General features: G+C 38.8%; 1 protein-coding gene across 1 annotated transcript; it reads right to left on the reverse strand.

Moving 5' to 3' along the window:
* Positions 1-239: 239 nt before the first annotated feature.
* LOC109925087 (WD repeat-containing and planar cell polarity effector protein fritz homolog) lies at positions 240-23489 on the reverse strand (the record flags this gene model as incomplete). Its single annotated transcript, XM_048592593.1, has 5 exons — positions 23377-23489; positions 21711-21844; positions 11021-11212; positions 3657-4266; positions 240-437 (listed from the first exon to the last, which is right to left on the reverse strand). Coding segments are annotated over exons 1-5 (1186 nt in total), but the record flags the coding sequence as incomplete, so codon positions are not given.
* Between the last annotated feature and the right edge of the window lie 194 nt (positions 23490-23683).

A 23683-nucleotide genomic window follows, 5' to 3' on the forward strand; every position in this document is an offset into this window, starting at 1 on the left:
TGGCAGCAGTGCCCTACAATGATTCAGGCAGTTTGGTTTAGTTAGGTTGTTGCTGGTTTTGACTTTGTTGTAGCTGAGCTCACGTCAAATGAATCTATAGGCATGAATGAGTTTCAACCCTCTGCTTTAATAATTAAAAGATTTCTGTTCAGTAGCTATTAAAGCCTTATGGCATGCAAAAAGGATGACAACAGATTTAAACAACTGGAGAATACTATAGCTAAAGTAAGATTTTGTACATATCTTACCTTCTCTTTCTGGTGAAAGCTTCTGTTTAAGGAGGTGATCTACAAGGGCAATGAGGGAAGTGTAGCACTGTGAGCCCACAGTGTTCCAATTCATGCCACACAAGATATTAATAGCCTCATCGATTTGCTCATAACGAATATACTGATAGATGAGTTCAGTCGGTCTCAGCTTTCCTCTCAATACGGCGCCTGTCACGGGGAGAAAATGTACATCCGACATAAGAAAAGTTACAGCACAAACTTGGTGCGTTATAAAGGTGTGATGCTAATTTGAGGTAAAGAACCAAATTAAATACTACAGGACCAGGCAATCATGTCAGTCACTAATCTCTTGACAACTAGGTCATGAACAAAAGGGGTTAATTATTTAGGAGTTGATTGATGCTGAGCAATCATTTGATCTTAGTAACAAGGAGTGACTAATCAGCACATTGTGTAATCTTGTAATGATGGAGGAAGAGCAGGATTCACTGGCACTTGTGGTCTTGTGACTTGTAACAAGGCAATGTTATTGGGGGGGCAGGCAAAAAGAAAGCTGTCATTACTTCTTTGGAATGTTTAAGACAATTGGACACCAGGAATCAGTAGAAGTGAGACATTAATTGTAGATGTCAATACTTCTCCATCTGGGTGCTTGACCTCTTGCGGGTGGTGAGATTCCAAATGACCTACACAGGAGAATGAAGGGACAGACAACTCATTGCCTAATTGATTTAAGAACAGTGCTTAGGGAAGCAGTCCAATTAAAAGTACAAGCTGGCAATTAGCAGCTAGAGCTCCAAATCCCCCCTCTCAGCCTGCTGGCAATAAAAGTAAAATGAAATGTGCTTGCAATATGAAGTAAAATCTGAAGATTTCTGGGAAGCAGGCATGAGTCAAACCACAAGAGACAGCGAGAGAGCTTTGCGGGTTCCAAGAGAAAGCAGTATGCCTCACAGGTAACCAGGTAATTTATCATTTTTCTAATGGGCAGCATCTCGAAATGGATCAAACAGGCAACTGTAATTAATGGAGTGCTTCAGAACACAATGCAGCTGCCCACAACAGCCTTTGGCAAGGTAAAAAGGGAATACTGTGATGAAAAGTTAACGTTTAAAATAAGTAATGAAAAACAGTAAAGTTTTGTAGCATGAGTAACTGGGCTTGGAGTGAATTGCTTCCCTGCTCACTTTGAATTTTCAGGATCAAATCATACTGGTAGTACAAAATCTGACAGTGTTCACCAATTTTGTGACATCATGATGTGTGTGCAGAAAACTACTTGTTAATTCTAGAGCTATTAAAAGTACTTTTAACATTATAATTGGGTGGCCCCAATATGGAATGCTTTTAGATAGGCTCATTATTTGCTTGTTCCTAACCCTGCTCAGTTCTGCCCTATGAGAGCTGCACTCCAGTTGGTTTGCTTCCTACGGTTGAGGGTGTCATATCACTGCATCCAAGGGATTCAAGCATTAACTCTGTAAATCAATTCAACTGAATGTTTGCATGTGAAATCTCATGGCTCTACCAGAGTATACAGGAAAGTACTTGTAAGAATTTGTACTTTAGCAGTCCAAATGCCAGAGTAATAAATTCTTATACAAAAACAAAATTGCTGGAAAAGCTCAGCAGGTCTGGCAGCATCTACGAAGAAAAAAAAGTTAACATTTCGGGTCCGGTGACCTTTCCTCAGAACTTTCTCAGAATAAATTCTTATACTGAGCATGGTATTGCAATACTTAAACAGGCCACTCATCCTAAAAGCTTTTACCAATATTTATCCACCACTGGAGCAAATAATTCTAATAACATACTCCATGTTGTTTCAATATCCCTCAATGACCAATCCAATCTCACAACTGACATTGTTCCTGTCCGAAGAAATAAGCAGGGATGTGTGACCTCCCAACTCCCTGGAGTTGTTCATTGCCTGAGCACAGTCAGCATGAATATCATGCACCAAATGACCTCTTTCTGGTTGCAGACCATGTTTGAATCATATAGGAGAAACCTGTAATAACTCCACAGAGGCTGGTATCCCATCACCAAACCATCCTTTATTTACATGTAGGAAGTCCTTGACACTGATCCAGCTCCCTCAGAGCCAACTGTCAGAGTGCCAGGATGTTTGACATTGCTGTTTATAATCTGTCACACAGGGCTCCTTGTTTGGACCAGGTTAACAACCCCAATCAGGGAACTCATATTCTATGAGGTCCACCTGACTGACCTCATTATAATCACTACAAAACGTAACTTAAACTTAAAAAAAATTGGAGAGAAATATCTAACTTTGTGGTTAACTAAATAAGTAGATTATTCTTTCATTTTGAAACACACTGTACCTAATCATTGCTGTGGCATACAGCTTTCAGGGAAATCCATAGTCAAGTCTTCATAAATTTGACTAGCTTATTGAATAATTGACAATCCAGTCCAAATCATGACATTATGAATTGGACGTTTTACACGCTTATCAAACTGCTTTAATTTCTTTCCATATATACCATATTACAACTGACTAAAATAAACATTTAATTCTTTTTGCAGGTTATTAAAAATACGTATTCAACAATGGCCTACATTTTCAGATGATAATAACATTGAAACAGAAACTTCTGGAGTCTGCAGAACTTGGAAAATGGAAAACTGGAAGTTGCTGTCAGTGATTGTAACCTTGCCCAGGATGTACGCTATGATGTCCTCCACAGTAAGCAAACACTAAAAACACCACACTTTGATTTTGTCTGGCTGCAAAAACCTTTGAAAAATGCATAGTTTTTTGAATCATGTTTAATGAGATTTTAATCATGTACAGACTTCAAATTTACTACTAAATACTCTTACCGTCCCTGAAACACTAACTTTATATTTGAGGGATGTTAGATATCATCATTATGATTTTTAAAAAGGGCCTTTTGTTTCTAACATATCAATTTCATCTTAATCCGATTATAAGCATTTATTTCACTATTTGAAAACATAAATTGAAAGCAAAAAAAAACTTTCTGGATTCCTGTCTATGAGAATACTTCTATTTAATTAGCTTCTTACTCTGCTGGTTGACATTACTATTAATGATGTCTGGAGACCCCTTTTAACCCAGTGCCAGATTCAAACTAACAGCAGGAGAGAAGAATTGGACACCCAAGGTCCCTAAATCATTGTGGGCAGCTTTCCACAAGGTTAGCTGTGATTGTTATTACTTTGCCATTGACTGTGAAACCAAGCACATTGTGAAATATACTTGTACACAATGTGAAAGTGAAGATGCCAGTTAATTGAGGATATGATATAGGTCACAGATTTGACATTTAAACAAATGAATTAAAATAAACTAAAGAACTTTATAAACTACTTATGCACTTTATAATAAAACATTACAAAGGACTGTACAAATATCCTGAAAAGTAGCAGAGAGCTTACCTAGTTTCAAACAAAGTACTCCAACAGGCCCTTTATCAAATCTCAGAAACATGCGATCATGTAAATCGAGGCTGTCGCTACTTGAAGGAATGACCTGGGAAACTGTCCATTGAATCTGTGCCAATCTACTTGTTATAGCAAAGTGTTGGCTGAGTTGAAGTTTGGTCACAGGTTTTACGTCCTCTGCTAACAACTGCATCTTAACTGGTGACAGTGCCATGTCATAACACTGAACTTCACCTTGATAGCTGCTCACCATAATTAATGCACCATCAGGATGCCAAGCTATCAAAGAAGGCATCAGATCAGCTTGAGCTAGTAAAGTTACCCTGCGATGAGCATCATATAAAATTAGTGAAGAATCCTCACAACCTAAAACAAGCTTGTCTTCTATAATATTTCTGCTGCAGCAAATGGCTTTGGATCTCAATGGGATGCTAATGACTGCCATGCGCTGTAATTTATTCCGAGCACACTCATAGATGCAGCTGTCTGCCATTGGCTCTTTGTCTTGGCCGACAAAGCATTCTACTGTATGGACCTGATAGGGCTGATTAATACTGAAACCAGCATCAAGTGGATCACCTTCTGTGCGGATGAAGCTTAAAATCTGAAAAGGAAGAGAAACAGTACACAAATTAAATACAATGAATAGTTAGTATCGTGCTGAACAGTTGCTGCTACATTATCCCTACTTATAGATTTAGAAATCAGAAGACAACTTATTGGAAAATATAGCACTTGTGTTTGTAAAATAATGTGTAATACTTAAAAATGTTCAGACACCAATGGCTGGATTTTCCTAATTTCACCAGAACAATCATGTGGTAGAATTTCCAACTGGCCAGTTATTCCACTGGCATCCAATCACATTTTCAAGAAGGGTGTAATGTGAAATGTAAGGCGGCTTTTCAGTGAGCATCCTACTCTGCAGAGTCTGCACTGCTAGGAGAGAAGGAAATCAAATTTGTAGCAGCAATTAAAAGGTTGTAGCAGCTGCATACCTACATGTGCATGCATAACAGCTGCAACTGAAGGTTTGAAAAGCAATAATAAAAAGAGCAATGTCATTGGGAAAGTGGGTGAGGTGAGACTTGCAACTAACAAAGTTGACAGATTGTCAGAAGCTCAGAAATAATGCTGGTAGGGATAGTAGCAAGAAGAAAATGGTTCTGGTAGCCAGGGAGTCATTTGATAGGGAGTGTGGAGGTTTGTGGCATTGTTGAAGTAGAAACAGTGTTAACAATCAAAAAAAGAGCTATTTTGCACTAGGTGGATTGAATACTGCTGAAAGCATTACTCCTCTCACCACATCCAGGAGCATATGACAAAAGAAAGAAAGAACGACGTATAGCAAGCACTAGATCTCCCCCCTTCATCCCACCTCTTCCATGAATTCATCTCCAGTTGTATCATTTCACATTCACATTTTCTGTAAAAGTCAGTACAAGGTGAAGAGACAACTCCATTGCCTGCAGCTGATATAGTCTCCTTGCACTGGAATATCATCCTATAGTTCAGCCAAAGATGTGTTAAATTATTTTATGGCATGCCTCGATCTTTGTGTTCTTTGCAAGGAAGAGACATACAAACATTCCAACATGAAGGAATTGTTGCTTCACATCTCTCAATAGACAAGAAGAGAAGGTTCTGCAACTTAGAAGCAAACTCAATGGCAAGATTGGAGGGCAGCTGTCAGATTCAGGCTGTTAATGGAATTGGCCACATACAGAGCTTTTTCTTTCTACAGAAAATGCTCAAGACTCAAAAGGCCTGATGTTACATCTTAAGTCAGAAAGCACCTTCCTGAAATAAACATTCCCTTTGTGCCTCACGTGTTGTCAAGCAACTTGGCACATATGTCCAGACAGACGCTTCCTCCACCAGATTCACCCACTTTGTCCTGCACATCAGTTAAGCATCAGCTCAAACTGGGGACAGATTGCTAATGAAACAGTGAAAATCATTGGGCCAATTGCACTGGATCTATGAAAACCATTTATTGTCTGGATAGTTTGAGAATTAATGATGAAGTTAGTGGGGTGACTGTATCCTGCCCTTTGGGAATTCAGTTACTTGGATGAAGATAATGTCTGCCTCTCTCGATTTACTTTGGTTCTTACAGATCAGCGTACATTTAGAAACACCTCAAAGATGACATTCATGACATGTTTAATATAATGTAAGCTGTCAGCTAACTTATATGACTAAGATTAAATGGAAATTAATCACAGATACAGGCTGTGTATCCCCTCCAGTCCACACTGCTGTCTGTCTTCCAAACGTGGCTTTAATTACTATGTCCTTCAGATTTTCTCATAGCTCTTTACTGCCTCTTTCTTTATCCATTTATTTAATCTATTCTTAAATGTTAAAATAGGACAAACCTACCATCGTAGTATCACAGAATCAAAGGTTGGTACCAGAACAGTACAAGGCCGTTCAGCCTGTCAAATCTTTCCCAGCTATTTGCAAGAGAAACTTAGCTAATTATTTTTAAAGGCAACTTAAAACATGCAGTAACTGATGACACTATGATAAACTGTTCCAACCTTCCTATCCATTAAGACGTATGTCAAGCAGATAGTCTGTTATCACTCGGCCTCCCCTCTCATCCACACCCTGACCAAAGATAAAGTTTTTCCCATGGTCTTTTCTTTAATTACTAGCTTTGGTAATACACTCCAGAGTTTTACAAACCTCAGTGCTATGTGCTATACCTCTGACACTGGATATTACGGTTATATTTCCTCATTCCAGAATCCTTGATTCCTGGGAAAAGTCTGTTTCATACTTTAATATTGTTAAACACCTTCACCAAATCATTACATAATTTCCTGTTCTAATTAAAATAGTCCAATTTTAAAATATTTTCTCTGTTTTTATGCTTGTTCATACCAGACAGCGTTTAAGTGAATCTATCCTGAACCATTTTTATTGCCTCAACATTTTTCTTATTGTGTGGAGTCCAAAACTGGACACATTTCTCCAACTGTAGTCTAAACAATGTTGTGTACATTTAATATTACATCATGATTCCTATATTTTATGCTTCCTGCCATAATACCTAACATTTTCCTCATATCTTTATCTTCTTGAGGTGTTGCCTTTAAACATCTTATGAAACTTAAAGTCCAAATCCCACTATTCTTAATCCCATTCAAAGCAGCATCAATTTTCATTTATAAACTAAAACATGCTACGCCTTCCTCCTGGATGCAGGGCAAGGCAGTCACTGACATAAATCTCTGTTTTCTTGTTGACTATTATAGTCAATGTGAAGTTAATGTAGAGATCAGCCCTGGGTATTGGTAACCTAGTTAGTTCATTTAGGTACTGCAGACTGAGAGATTCAAATGATGTCCTCTGTAGCAGAGGAGCCATTAGCGAACGTATTAAGAGCTGTGGAGATTTTGAGAGGCAATAGCAAAGTGCATCTTGCTTCTAAAGCAGGTAGCAGGTCCTGATCCAGGAGGTCATCATCATTGGCTGGCCTTCAATTTAAGCATGATATCACCTCAAGGTTGAGAATTTTTGCTAGGGGTCTTTAGTGTACAGCCTGCTGAAAGGGTACTTCTTTTCTCTCTTCACTTTGGAGGAGGACGGAGGTACAGAATTCGGGAAGAGGGACTGTGAGGTTCTTGAGCAGTTTCACATAGGGAGTGAGGAGGTATTGGAGGTGTTAGCAGCTTTAAAGTGGACAAACCCCCAAGTCCAGATGAGTAATATCACGGATTGTTGTGGGGGATAAGGGAGGAAATTGTGGGGGCTCTCAGGAAAGGTGCCAGAGAACTAGTGGACAGCTAATGTAATTCCACTGTACAAGAAGGGTGGTAGAGATACACCAAAGGATTAGAGCCAAGATGTGGAGGTGCTGGTGTTGGACTGGGGTGGACAAAATCAGAAGTTATACGACACCAGTTTATAGTCTAACAGGTTTATTTGGGATTACACAAGCTTTCAGAGCACAGCACCTGGACTGTGCTCCGAAAGCTTGTGTGATTCCAAATAAGAGATAGTAGGAACTGCAGATGCTGGAGAATCCGAGACAACAAGGTGCAGGGCTGGATGAACACAGCAGGCCAAGCAGCATTCTGGTGAAGGGTCTAGGCCCGAAACGTCAGCCTCTCTGCTCCTATGATGCTGCTTGGCCTGCTGTGTTCATCCAGCCCTGCACTGTGATTCCAAATAAACCTGTTGGACTATAAGCTGGTGTCGTATGACTTCTGACAGGGAATTAGTGATCAGTGAGTCTCACATCAGGGATACAGTTGGAGAAAATTCTGAAGGAGATAGTTAGTCTCCACTTGGAGAGGCAAGGCTTGATCAGGGATAGTCAGCATGACTTTGTCAGAAGGAGGTCATGCGTAAAAATTTTTTAAGGAAGGGGCCAGGTGTGTAGATAAGGGTAGCGCAGTTGATGTAGTTTATATGGATTTCAGCAAAGCAATGACAAAGTCTCACATGGGAGTCTGATAAAGAAGGTAAAAGCACATGGTTTCCAGGGAAACTTGGCAAGTTGGATCCAAAATTAGCTTAGTAACAGGAGACAGAGGGTGGTGGTAGAAGGTTGTTTCTGTGAATGGAGGCCAGTGTCCAGTGGCATACCACTGAGATCAGTGCTGGGTCCTTATTGTTTGTGAGGTGTATATATAAATGATATAGAAGAAAATGGGGATGGGGAGGGTGGGGTAGGTTATGGGTGGGTATGATAAGTAAGTTTGTGGATGACACAAAGATTCACCAGGTACTTGACAATGAGGAAGAAAGTCTTCGGTTACAGGAGAATATAAATGTATTGGCCAGATTGGCTGATCAGTGGCAGATGGAATTTAACCTTGATAAATGTGAGGTAATGAACTCTGGAAGAAGGAATAAGACAAGGGAATACTCAATGATGGCAGGAGACCAGGAAGCTCATGGCGACACGGTGGCACAGTGGTTAGCACTGCTGTCTCACAGCAACACGGACACGGGTTTGATTCCAGCATTGGGCAACAGCCAATGTGGAGTTTGCATGTTCTCCCCCTGTCTGCATGGGTATCGTCCAGGTGCACCAGTTTGCTCACATTATCCAAAGATGTGCAGTTTAGGTGGATTGGCCATGCTAAAAATTGCCCCATAGTGTCCAAGGATCTGCAGGTTAGGCAGGTTAGCTAATGATGGTTAGCTAGGGATAACTGACAAACTTTAAAAATATACTTGGATGAGAACTTGAAATGTCTTAACTTTGGGCAAAGTGCTGGAAAGTGGGACTAGTGTACATTTGGAATAGTTTTTGGAGCAGACCTGATGGGCTGAAGGGCATCTTCCGTACTGTCTGAATTGATCCCGTATTCAGCAAGATGCATAGTAAAGTGATTTTAAACTTTTATTTGAATTAGTGGCTGTGCGGAGACATCACAGGTGAGAAAATGCTAGGATAACTGGGTCCATGTGGGCAAGGTGGTTAGAATAGCAGCAAGAGTGTGGGAAAGATGAAGAAAGCAAAAGAGAGGAACTACATCACCACATTCTGAAGAGCAACTAGAGATGGTCAACAAATGGGCTGACCAGCGACACCCACATCCGTGAAAGAATAAAAACAAACTGAAAGATGGTTGGCGAGGCACTGAGAGGAGAAAGCAAAGAAAGGAGAGAGGAACTTGTATTGTAATGGAAGACAATACAAGATTTGAGTTTTGTGCTTCTTTAATGCCCAAGATTCCGATTCATACTACATTTAATGTGCTGGTCACTGTCTGCTAGTAATCACAAAAGGCCTTCAAAAGACTCAATTCTGCTTTGAAACTGTGCATAGTCCTTTTGAAGACAAACACAACAACATTTGCTTCATGTGGCCACTTCCTACTAAGTAGCTGGAACTGTCTAGATGCTCTCTTCATCCTCTGTCAGCAGTCCTTAAAAGCCAAAATCTTATTGAAAGTATTAAAATTAGGCTAAGGGGAGAGGTTCCTGTGGGGACAATGTTTTTTACAAATCAGCTAGTAGCAGATCCTGCTGTATTCAGCTATATGCCTGAAAATTTACACCAGTTTTAAAAACATCTATTGGTTGATATAAATCCTTTGACCTCTTTTAGAAATTAACCTTCTACAAAAAAACCAAAAACAATCTCTAAGCAAGACTTAATCTTTGGTAGTGTGACAAACAACAGAATAACTTCAACTTTTTAAAGCCACTTTTTTTCACAGAACTGTTTATTATGGAGTGATTTAGTATTTAAATGTAACTACATAAAAATGTTGAGAAAGCAGCTACTGATTTACCTATCAGTCTAAACTTGAAATTTGCCTTCTTTAACAATAAGGGAGATGAAGTAATGAGAAAGGAGATAAGACTGAAAACTACTCGGGCTAAACAAATGTATATAACAAAACAAGTCCTGATTGAAGACATGATTAAAGTATACAGCTTCAATAAATATCGGAGCAAAACTATTTAAAATATATCTACTCTACATTAGGAGCAGAACACTGGGATGTCACTGGTTCTGAATCATGCTGATTCAAGTAAAGGAGAATATTATTGATTTATATTCTTTCAATGGAGTAATTACAATTAATGCTATCTCTTAAAAAAAAACTTGCAATAAAGTGAAGCACGTTAAAGTACAATGTTTAAGAAATAGCTTGTGTGTTTCAATTGTATAGATCCTTTGCATGGCCACTGCAAGAAGGTCCATGAAAATCATAAACTAAAGCAAATAATAGCTTCAAACAGAACACTGAGGAGAAAATTGGCTTAACTTGCAATCTGAAAATGAACAAAAGAAACATACAAGTCAGATTGCTATGATTGAAGTCTTTGCTTCTCTGGAGAAAAATTGAGAATTGATTTACTTCAGGGTGTGATAACCAAAGTAGTTAGTTTTCACAATGTGGCACACAAAATCACAAACATCCCTTTAATTAGAGGTGAACAATAAATCCATGTCATATTTTAAGAAGATTCTACATGCATCTGAGTTGCAAACAGAACTTTACTTGCTATTTCTTCCATGTATAATAAAAAACAGAATTAAATGATTATAAAGTCCTGAGTTAGGAATGGAAGCAGATTCATATCTGCCTAGCTCAGTTCCTAATGATGCACATTGCAAATAGAGAGATTAGCCCTGGTTAGAATGAGGGCCCCAACATAAAGTTGGCCAAATGTATATCAGCTTAGAAAAGGAATGTGCACCTGACAGGCAACTAAAGTAGGGAACAAAATAAAGAAAATAATTAGGAAATTTCCCTATGTACCCTGCATAAAAGGCCTGAACAAATAGTATAATCGACCCAGTATAAAAGGGGAAAGAAAGATCACATAATATAAATTATGTTCAATTCACTGTAAATTTGGGTAATGAAATATTTTACCTCAAGTCGGCCATTTGTGCAGCTCAACAACACCACATTAGCTCTGTCACATTCACTAGATATTGGAGACCAAGGCCAGGCATCTCCATGAACCGTTTTCCACCAGCAGATCACCATATCCTGTATATAATTAATGGCTAAGCAGCGTTCTACTCTCCGTCCTGTAGGGCCTGGTAAACTGATGTAAGAAATCTATAAAGAAACAAAACTGACATGTTAAAACCACTGGATTTATACTGAAATATTCTGCATAATAAAATGGTTCCTGATTTCACTTTGCTTCAATATAATTAATCTTAATTTACTGATTATCTAACCCAGGAGCTGGGTCTTGTGATTAGGTTGGTAGTGTTCCTGCCTCTGAGGCAGAAGATCCAGGTTCAAGTCCCACTCCAGGAATTGATGGCTGAGGAAGGTGTTTTCATAACACCGCCAAACTGGCTCAGTATCAACCTGTAAATCCTTCCCACCCAGCGCAGGCAGTAACGGGGAAGGATTCCTCCTCTGCCATGTGATAGAAAGAAAGTGAAGCCTCTCTGCCCATAGCTCTCAGCTAGAAATGGCACATCAAGGTGTATGTTGCCACAGCAACTTGGGAATCTTCAGGGGCTCTAGTTGGCTCAGTTGACTGGCAATTGACTGGATCAGATTAATGCCAATACAGCATGGGGTTTGAAACCCTTTCCAACTGGGGTGGATTTCCTAACCCCATCTTGCCCTACTGCTAGTGATTGCAGCACTGTGGGTTGGCCCTGTACTTAGGCAGAAACTCAAGAAGAAGATCCCAGATTTAAAAAAACAGGATGGAATAATGTATTAAAAAAAAAACTTAAATCTCCATTGTTGGGAAGCATATGGTGGCTGTACTGAATTGGCAAGTGTTCTGATGTTACAATATAGTGTCAGAATTTAGCAGTACATTTAAAATTATAATTTTCAGTTTTTCTCCTGTACCTCTGTTTAAAAAAAAAGGTTGTCAGCACAACATTATTAAAATACAAAAATTGTATCATCTACATGTCATATGAGAAATTGTGCTGTAACCCACCTAAGGAATTAATAGAGTTTGATAGCAAGAAGAAATACAATTTTGCTATTTCTGGTCAGCAATAATCAAACCATTTTCTGAGGATTAGCCATACAGCTAAGCTCACTGGACCAGGCACTCATGAAGGGCAGGGGTTCCCCTTATCAGGGAAATGCTTCTGGAGCCAGTTTCACTATGGGATAGATTGCTTTTATATTCCTGTCTGGGAAGCAACAAAGGATCCCAGTAATGCGATAATGCCAGAGTGCGCACAGTGTTAAGAACCCGCTCCATTTATGTATTGTCGTTAGCAAATAATCACGCTCATCCAAATTGTGATCTCACTACTTGTCTCAGGCCATTATAGCAGGGTTAAGGCTGAAAGTCCTTTGCTGCGTTTATGCAGTTAAACTGAGGTCTTCTCTATTTGTAGTCCTAATATTATTGCTCTCAAACCCCTTGAATGAACGTCAAAAAAGGTGCTCCAAATTGTAGAAAAACTTTTGATGCTGTCCACCTAACCAGACTTTTCAAAGCTTTCAATTCATATGGTTAGTTATCTAAACCACTTTACTGTTCATTTCTTACATAGATTTTTATCCCAATTGCTTGAATTTTCTCGACACAATAAATGTTCAATGTGCTTTCCACCTATCAGATACAGGAAGGATTAGTATGATTGCATCTCCATAAACTACCAATTAGTCAAGTCCAATAATGCATTAACATTCTACAGTTTAAAAATATAGATTTAATTATTAAAAATGCAAAAAGTAATTATATCAAGACAACTTTGACAAATTAGTTTTGCAAAGCTTGAACCAAACGTTACACACAGTTTTAATCCATATTTAAATTCCTAAAGGGCTAGAGTATCACAACTGTCTTTTATTACACAATATGAGCAAATGTAAGTAATTTCTACAGCTGGCAACTTGTGTCCCAGGAACTGATTTTAAAAAAAACCTCTCTCCACCATTAGATTGCTTCAGGTCCATCATGCTGTTCGTTCAACATCCAGCATTGGCTGAGCATCAATTTCTTCCAATTATATACTGTTCATTGAAATATTTCTGAAATGTTGTGATGGTCACTGCTTCTAGCAGCCTTTCAGGCAGTGAATTTCAGATATCCACCACCCTCTGACAAAATTCTTCCTTAAATCCCTCTAAACCTCCTGCTCTTTACTTTAAATTTATGCCTCCAATTGTTGATCCATCTACTAAAGGGAAAGGTTTCTTCCTATAATTCTGTACACTTCAATCAGGTCCCCCCTCAACCTTTGCTGTCCTAAGGAGAACAACCTCAGCCTATCTAGTCTCTCTTCATCGCTCCAGCCCAGGTAACATCCAGGGGAATCTCTTCTACACCATCTTTCGTGTAATTATATCTTTCCTATAGTGTGGTGACCAAAACTGCACACAGTACTTCAGTTGGAGCCTAACTAATGTCATATGCAGCTTCATCATAACTTCCTTGCTCTTCTATTTAGTACCTTGACTAATAAAAGCAAATATCTGATATGCCTCCTTAACTACATTATCCACCCATCCTGTTGCCTTCAAGGACTTATGGACATACACACAGCAAGGTCCTTCCAATCCACTGGACTTCCTAGAGCTCCACCATTCATCGTGTACCCCCTCACTTTGATAGCCCTCCCAAAATGCATCACCACTCATCTTCCAAAATTAAATTTGATTTGCCACTGTTCGGACCATCTGGCCAGCACATCTATATGTCTTGTAGTTTAAAGCTTTCCTTCTCACTATTTTCCACATGACCAAATTTTGCATCATTTGCAAACTTACTGATTAAACCTCCTACATTCATGTCTAGATTGTTAAAGATTTTGATTTGGTTTGATTTGTTTTAATTTATTATTGTCACATGTTCCGAGATACAGTGAAAAGTATTGTATTGCTTGCTAACCAGACAAATCATATCTCACATCAGTGCATCAGGGTAATAGAACAGAGTGCAGAATATAGTGTTACAGCTACAGAGAAGGTGCAGAGAAAGATCAACTCAAAATGAGAGGCCTGTTCATAAGTCTGATAAGTGGGATTGGTACATGTTTTCAAACTTTTGTATCTTCTGCTCAATGGAAGAGGATGGAACAGAATATACCCGAGGTGAGAGGGCTCTTTGATTATGTTGGCTGTTTTCCTGAGGCAATGTGAAGTGTAGACAGAGTCGGTACTCTGTGATTACACCACTGGACACAAGTCACAGAAACAATCTTCAACCATCACCCTTGCCTCTCCAAGTGAGATTAATTACGTCCTTCAGGAATTTTTTTCCAGTAATTTCCCCACCACTGATGTTAGACTTGAATCTTTCAATCCATCGTTGGCTGTTCCCTCAGCTGCCTGAACCCTATGCTCCGGAGTATCTTCCCAATCCTCCAACAGTTTTTCCACCTTAAGATCTTCTTTAAAACTATGTCTTCTACTAACTCCCTTTGTGGCACAGTATCAAATTTTGAAGACACTCCTATGAAGTGGCATGGAACATTAAAGGCCTTTTGTATATTCAAGTTGCTGAGGCCGTTAGTGACAACTAATCCGAAACAACATAACTGCTCATTTTTACAGACGCCCATGCAATTATGGCATGTAGTACATACTTGTAGAATGCAATCCCTTTCTCTCATATCCCTGTATTGACAGTTGCTCAAGAAAAGAGCTTTGAAAATAAACTATACACTATACAACTCAACATATACTAGCTGCTGCCCTGTCAGTGTTTTGTGAATTCAAGGTGGCTGCTCCCTAGGCAGGTGTGAGAACATAGGAGGGATGCATTTTTGGAACACAGCGTTCAATTTGGGTCTCACTGCTACAGGGAAGATGTTGTGAAATTTGAAAGCATTCAGAAAAGATTTTCAAGGATGTTGCCAGAGTGGGTGGGTTTTAGCTATAGGAAGAGGCTGAATAGGCTGGGGCTTTTTTCCCCTGGAGTGTCGGATGCTGAGGGGTGGCCTTATAGAAGTTCATAAAATCATGAGGAGCGTGGATAGGGTGAATAGCCAAGGTATTTACCCCAGGGTAGGGGAGTCCAAAACTAAAGGGCACAGGTTTAAGGTAAGAGAATAAAGATTTAAAAGGACTTAAGGGACAACTTTTTCCACGCAGAGGGTGGTGCATGTACAGAATGAGCTGCCAGAGGAAGTGGGGGAGACGAGTACAATTACAACATTTAAAAGGCATCTGGGTGGGTACATGAATGGGAAGGCTTTAGTTAGATAGGGACCAAATGCTGGAAAATGAGACTAGATTTATTTAAGGTATCTGGTTGGTATGGACAAATTGGGCCAAAGGGTCTGTTTCCGTGCTGTATATCTCTACAACAATGACTATCTTGTTGGTGGATGGGAGATGGGGCTGAAGAGAGGTGACTTTCATTTCAGTGGTGGCTGCGCAGTGAAAGGGACTCATGCCTGGCCAGCAGGTCCATGGCTTATGGCAGCATACTTAACAAGAAGGCCTATAAAGTTGAACACTTTTTCTTTATTTCTTATTTCTCTGCCTTTATGTTCTATGTTTTGGTTTATTTTTCTGTATTTGAAGATGGCGCCGGAGAGTGGCAACACTATTCAACATTTCCCACTCTATTTTGTGACAAATAAATCAAATAAATAAATAAATCACATCTCCACAATAAAGGATTTGGAAAGCAAATTTTAAAAGACGTCCTTTGAGACATTGGTCACACAAGTGTTAATAAATAGTTTGTCACTGAATGATTGCTAATCTGGCAGGACAGATTCCCAGTTTGTTGTAGAACCAGACTGATTTTCACCCTGGTGCAATCATTTGGGTTCCATGGAGGACCAGCCACCGGGCACCAGGAATCTCATTCAAAAAGACACTGTCAAAAAAAATGGGAAAATTCAGCTTGATAAAACAATTCTCTGGGATTACAAGAACACTTGTAACACATTATAGACACATCATTTCAATGTTAAATACAACAATACCCTAATTATTAAATAATAAAATAATAATACTACTTTTTAGTTCTCTGCCCAAAGATAGCTCTGATCCACAGTGCCACAACTTCCGCCATGGGTGGGGGCTAGTCACAAATCCACCTCAGCTAGAATGGGGATTCAACTCCTGCTGTTGGCACCAATCTGATCCACAGTGAAGTGAGCCAGCTGGCTCCCCAGACTGGATCATAAATCGATCTAACAGAATAAATACTGCTTTTAATACAATTTCATTGTCACTTCTCGCTCTCACAATAATAGTGCCCAAGGGAACATTACTGGAGGCTGGAACCATCACTGCCAGCTGCAGCTGTGCCCTGTCGTAACTTACGCCACAGTGGGTGTCAGGGATGCATCCCAACCGCGAGATTCTGCTATGTATGGAAATTTAACATAGATATTGTCTACGGAGAAAGGAGGTTCTGCAGAAGGAACTTGAACAGTTAAGAGCCAAATTAAAATGCAGAATTTACAAGGTAATAATCTCTGGATTACTACCTGAGCCATAGGCAAACTGGCATGGGGTATATAAATATATCATTCACTGCAGAGGGCTGTGGAGACTGAGTAATTAAGTATAATCAAGGCTGAGACAGGCAGATTTTTAATTAGTAAGGACAGTGAGGGTTACTGGGAAAAGGCAGGAAAACAGATTTGAGAATTACCAGATCAGACAGATTTCAATGACTGATGGAGCAGACTGGATGGGCTGAATGGCCTTCTTCTGATCTTACATTTTGTAGTCTTATGATTCCTCAGTATTAATATAAATGTTTCTCAGCATTACTTAAAGATGCACAATTTATCTTTCTGCTAGTTTAAGAAAATCAATTTAAAATAAATGGGTTTTATTTCTTAAAAAAAAAGGTGACAAAAGAACTACAAATAATGAGGGGAACCGCCTGTAATTCTACTGTGGTAGCTACTGCTCCTGGTGGTGCTCTGGGATTGAAGATCTACCAATCCTCTGATTGGCTAGCAGGTCTTAGAGGTAGGAGCTTTTTCTTTAAAGGACTGGTGCCCCAATGACACCTTTTTAGCTGCCTAATTGCCTTTGAATCGGGGAAGGCATCCCAAAAAATCAGCATGACTGACCATCCTGGATTTTACTGGACCTAAACTTTCTGCTAGCTTGGGCTTTATTTCATATTTTTGAAAGAGTCTCCTCATTCAAATCTTTGAATGTTTTGCATAGGCATTGCCCTCTCCTTCTGGTTGTCCACTGCTCTAGTCTTTGCAGCAGCCCCCAGTCATCCTTGTTTTCATGTTCTGGAGAACAGCCCACCCTCCCACTCCCACAGTCCGTACAGTAGCTTACAACCACCACAGCCTTCGTGGCCTGGACACCATTTGATTAAGCCAGAAAGAATGACTAGTTTCCAAACACTGAATCCATATGGTAGTAGGTAATCCCATTACACTTCCCTCACTGTGGCCATAGCTTATAAACAACCAGTAAAATGGCTCACCCCAAGAAATGGTACTCTGACAGGTACCGGGAACAATGGCGCTCTTGGGATTCTAGCTGCAAGAAAATGTCAACGTCTTTGAAAGAAGGAGAAAAAAAGTCTTTTTTTTTCTAAAACTTCTAATCCAAGCCATGAAATGAAGCATTAATGTTATCCAGGGTTCATCAAATATGCAATCATCTTCATTTGTGAAGTACTTAGAATTATTCAGGGGAATTTCCATTGTCCATTAATACTTTGATTATCTTGATGGAATCCATGAGCAAGGAACTACAGGTCTCCTTGGTTGTATGTGTGATTGTTAAACTCATCTACTTTGCGTCAAATCAGAGACTGCATCCAGCGATCAGGCACCTGGAGGCACTCTACCAACCTTTAAATGCCTCACCATACACCCTGTACTGCACTGATATTGGACTGCCCACACCACAATGTCAGCTGCAAGAACACAGTTGGGTCCTATGACACCCAAATTAATATCAGCTTGCAGTAGCTAGTGTCATTCTTCAATCTTCCCCTTGTAACCCTGTACATTCTTCCTTTTCAGATAATAATCCAAGACCTCTTGAATGTCTAAATTGACCAGCCTACACCAATCAGGCAATCTATTCCAGATCCAAACCACTTGCTGTGAGAAGAAAAAATCTTCTCATGCCAACACTGCCTCTTCTGACAAATACCTTGAAATGGACCTCTTATTCTTGATCTCCCACCAGTTTGGTGAAACATTTATCCCATCTGGCTTGTTCAGATACCACAAATTTTGAAAGACTCTATCAATTTTCCTCCCAATCTTCTCTTCTCCAAGTTTCAATTGTGCCCTTTGTTTTATATTATCTCTTAATTTTCTTCCTAAAAAACAATAATCACTTCACACTTCTCTGTATTAACTTACATCAGCCAGCTATTTGTGACATCCCAGTGTTCTGCTCCTAATGAAAAGCAGATATATTTTAAATAGTTTTGCTCAAATATTTATTGAAGCTGCGTACTTTCATCACGTCTTCAATCAGCACTTGCTTTGCTATATGTGTTTGTTTTACTACAGTTGTTTTCACTCTTATCTCCTTTCTCATTGACTGCTTTAACAATAAGGGAGATTGAGGTTTAGACCGATAGGTAAATCAGTAGCTGCTTTCTCAACACTTTTATGCAGTTATTTTTAAATTCTAAATCATTCAATAACAAATAGTTCCGTGACAAAAATTGTCTTTAAAAGTTTGAAGTTATTCTGTTGTTTTTCACATTACTGAAGATTAAGTCCTGCATAGAGGTTGTTAATAGCATTTTTTGTAGAAAGTTAATTTCTAAAAAAAGAGGTCAAAGGATTTAAGTCAGCCAATATATGTCTTTAAAACTGGTGTAAATTTTCAGGCATATAGCTGGACACAGCAGGATTTGCTACTAGCTGATTTGTAAAAAGCATTGTCCCCACAGGAACCTCTCCCCTTAGCCTAATTTTAATACTTTCAATAAGATTTTGACTTTTAAGGACTGCTGACAGAGGATGAAGAGAGCATCTAAACAGTTCCAGCTACTTAACAGTAAGTGGCCACATGAAGCAAATGTTGTGTTTGCCTTCAAAAGGACTATGAACAATTTCAAAGCAGAATTGAGTCTTTTGAAGGCCTTTTGTGATTGCTAGCAGGCAGTGACCAGCACAATAGATGTAGTATGAATCGGAATCTTGGGCATTAACGGAGCACAAAACTCAAATCTTATATTGTCTTCCATAGCACACAAGTTCCTTTCTGCTTTCTTCTCTTCCTCCTCTAAGCCCCTTGCCAACCACCTTTTCAGTTTGTTTTAATTCATTCCCGGGATGTGGGTATCACTAGCCAGCCCATTTGTTGACCATCTGCAGTTGCTCAAGGAGGTGGTGGTGCAGTTCCTCTCTAGTTTTACTTTCTTCTTCGTCCCCACACCCTTTGCTGCTTTTTCCCTTCTAACCCACTTGCCCATGTGTTTATCCCCCTAGCATTGGGTCCAGCTATCCTAGCATTTTCCATTAGCCTCTGTATGCACTTCTGAAGTTCTACATTACCCAACTCAGAGCTCACAATGCTTCCAAGCTTCATGTAATCTGCAAATTTTGAAAGGTCTAAGTCATTAATGTATCAGGAAGAGCAAAGGTCTGATCAAAGACCCTAGAAACTCTGCTATAAAGCTTCATCCAGTCCAAAAACATCCCTTTACCACTACTCTCTATTTCCCATTATGTCAGGTAGTCTCATATCCATGTTGTTGCTGACCCTTTTATTCCATAAGCTCTTACTTTACACACAGGCTTATTGTGCAGCATTTATCAAATAATACCTGAAAATCCATGTCCATCACATCTGTCTAAGAGATACCTCCAGTTGGCATCTAGTTGTGCTCAGATCCTTATTTTCCAATGACCTTTCTTGTAATACTAGTCCATGAGGTTTACTGGTATGAAGTGGTGAAGGATTAGCCACCAATAACTCAGAAATGGCATATGCTTGAGTAACAAGAAGTAATTTATTACATAATAGTAAGTTAACAGGTTACTTGGAACTTTCTAACTACATTAACACTAAGTAAGAGACATGGTTTTCTCCTGAGAGGTAGTATCTAGGTCTATGCTACATAGCAGTACACTGTGCAGTAACTAACCATAAACTAGAACTAATTAGTGCCTCAAATGGACTGTTATTTATGTGTCAGTAGGCAGAGCAATTCCAAAGCTTTGGAGTTGACCCTTTCAAGCCAACATTATCCATCTGCCCCAAGAAATTTCTCCCATTTGTTTACCCACAATACAATGATAGTATATCAAGTTTACCATTATCCCTTTACAGAATCACAGATTCGGTGCAGGAGGACATTCAGCCCACCATATCAGCACTGGCTCTCTCAGCATTTTAACTTAGTGCCAATCTCTTTCCTATTCACTGTAACTATGCACATTATTTCCAAGTAAATCATCAATGCCCCCATGAATGCCTCAACTGAACTTGCCTCAACCACATTTCCATATGGTGCATTCCTAACTATTTGCTGTGTGAAAACATTTTTTACTCACCTCACATTTGCTTATTCTGTAAAACACTTTAAAATTGTGCACTCTGGTCCTCGATCCAGTTATGAGTAGGTATAATTTCTCCCTAGCCAACATTATTTATGAAGCCTAGAATATACTTTATTAACAGCTCTTTCTACCTGCCCTGCCACCTTTTAACGACTTCTGTGCAGTCAGGTCTTTCTACTCCTGCACACCCTTTAGAATAGTATCTGTCATTTTATACTATCTCTCCATTATTTTTCACCAAAAAGAAATTTTAAATAATGATCCTTTTTGAAGATGATGTTGGCAATAAAAATAAAAGTCATTTGGATCAAAATAGTGCTTGGTTTCACTGAATCTGACCAGTTTCTGCCTTTCTGCTGCTTCAGCCCAGAATAATGACACATAATTTTGTTTTACTACCTTCCCTTCTAGGATTTATGAGGAACATAACATTGACTGTTTCTTTCCTGGATATTGACAGTGATCTGTTCCTTCCTAGCTTTATTGAAACTCCATTTAATTCTTCATTGAAACACTTTTTAAATACTTTTTGTCTGATTTGGGCTGATTGAGGCTTAAGGAAAATGTTGCTCTGCTGCCAGTGCTGTTGTACTCAGAAATAACTGATAACTAACAATAAACTAGAATTGACTAGTACTTCCCACTGACAAAGACAAAGACAAAGACAAAGACAGTCATTCATATATCAGTGGGCAGAGCTGTTCCAAAGTTTGAGTTAACACTTTCAGGCCAATTGCCTTATACAACATCAGCAACAGTGTCTTTATCAAATGTTTCTATTGGCTTGCCTAAAAACTCCACCATTAGTTGAACAGGATGAGCCCTTAACAGAACCATACTAAGTTTTCTTAGTTAACTTGCACTTGTCCAAGTGACTATTAATTTTGTCCTGAATTATCATTTCTAGACGTTTTCCCACCAGTGATGTTAAATGAAAGCTACATTGCAGATTGTCTCTGCTTGTGCAATGTGATAAAGCTAGGTTCAAATGAGGAAACAACAAACAATTCTTAGTGCTTTGAGGAGTATAATGCCACGGCAGGACACTTGCCCAGCGATTTTGACCAGTGCACATTCAGTCTGATAGTGCATAGAGGATAAAATTAATGAGGTCAAAATAGACAAAAATCTCTAAAATAACTGCATACCTTAAGATCAGAAGAGGATAGCTTTTCAATTCTTCTCTCAACATCTGGAGAATTCTGTTTCTTTGTTAATTGAACAAAGCAAAGTTTGCTGGACTCCAGAAAAGTTACGATCATAAAATTGTCTGCAAGTACAGCTAAACAAGCAAAAAAGATTTAAACAATAAGATCCATTAATTTTCTATACCTGTGCATTTTAACAGTCTGACTCCTCTAAAATTTGATTCCCGATATGTGTTAATAACTTTATTGACCTTAGAAACTGACTGTCAATTTCCTGGTAATATAGCCTTTGCCCTTCTTGAAATTTATATTACCTGGCAGTATTTTAAAATAATACTGGGGACAAGAATTATTCTTTTGGCAGTTGTGAAAAATGGGGACCAGTGAATTGGCAACTTATTTTAGCTCCACTTGTGATGAATGCAATGCCAGAAGAAGCTTGTCTTCTCCACTTCTTGGCAAATAAATATCTGATATCTACCATCATATTAACACCACTGCAGTTTAGTATACTGAACTGTAAACATCACGATTATTAATCAAGCTCTAGAAAAAAAAACATCAGAGAAGCACCTTACTCAACTTTACTCCAGACCAGCGACTACAAAAATATTGTCCACAACTAAATCTGTGCCGTTGAGATTTGCAAAGTGACACAGTACACATTTGCTCAAAAGGAGAAATACAAACATTTTTTGAGTTGATATTATACTCTCTTTCATTGGGAGAACACTGTTCATTATATTTCATCAATTGTTGATTAAAAATGGCACAATGCCTTGTACTTGAGCCAGATGCCATAGTGTTACACCACATAAATCCTTTGACAAAACCAGAGGTTAAAAAGCAAACCTTTTGAAACATGCAAGACACAAAAATGCTAATGAGAAAGATGAGGGCCTTCAATGACATGAAGAGACTAGAGAAGCTGAGATTGCTCTCCTTAAGGCAGAGTAATTTAAGGAGAAATTCAATAGAACCATTCAAAATTGTAAGGGGTTTTGAAAGGCAAATAAAAAGAAACTTAACAACAGGAGCAGGGTCAGTGACTCAAAGAAACAGATTTAAAATAATTGGGAAAAAATCTGTTCTTCACGTCTAAAGCTTATTTTTTTTTCTTGCAAACCTTTCCCTATTTAAGGTATACTTTGTTTTAATTAAGCACTGCTTTGAGTGTGCAATTGTAGAAACACATTTAAATAGTTTATTAGAAAACAATCAAAATAGCCTTAGACATTTTAAATAAGTTTCTCCAAAAGCAGTTCCTATTAATCTGATTTTAAATGGCCTTTTTTGAATATTGTATGTAATACAAGGAACTAAGTGCAAAAGTAGTAAATTTGTGTTTACAGTATACAAAAACTGGATTTAAAGACCTTTAATGTTCCACAATCTGCCTTTGTTAATGTAACCGCGAGGAGCTTTGTGGAAGCAAGGTGAAACTTTTCAAAATTGATATAATACATGTTGAAAATAAGGTCTGGAAAGCTTTCTATACAAAAGTATATTTATAATTTACAACTGAAAGGTTGTAACTATGACAATACATGCAGTTACTTGCTGCTTTTACAAGTCCCGAGTGAAACTAATTAGTAAATCTGTTGTCACATCATTTTTCAACTGTCACTGTTATTTTAGACATTGATTTTCATGTGGATACAATTACCATCATAGATGGTGTCAGAGATGAACCTCCCCACTAAGGTCCTGTCGATCATGGCTTTCTCCAGATGTGGCCCAGAGAGGCTTAAAGACACCAGTACACCTGAACTGAAGAAAAGCTGAAAGGCACAGGAAATGATGCTAAGTATATTAGTTGAAAGCATCATGCTGAAAAATGCATTCTTTATCACCACCAAAGCTCCATTAAGAATTTTTAAAGTTAGGTTAGCATTTGCATAACAGTTTTTTTTATACCAGGATATAGGAACACAGCAGAAGTAGGCCATTCAGCCCCTCAAGGCTGATCCACC

This window comes from Rhincodon typus, unplaced genomic scaffold, assembly GCF_021869965.1.
Source record: "Rhincodon typus isolate 14 unplaced genomic scaffold, sRhiTyp1.1 hic_rhity00001510, whole genome shotgun sequence".
Taxonomy (NCBI): domain Eukaryota; kingdom Metazoa; phylum Chordata; class Chondrichthyes; order Orectolobiformes; family Rhincodontidae; genus Rhincodon; species Rhincodon typus.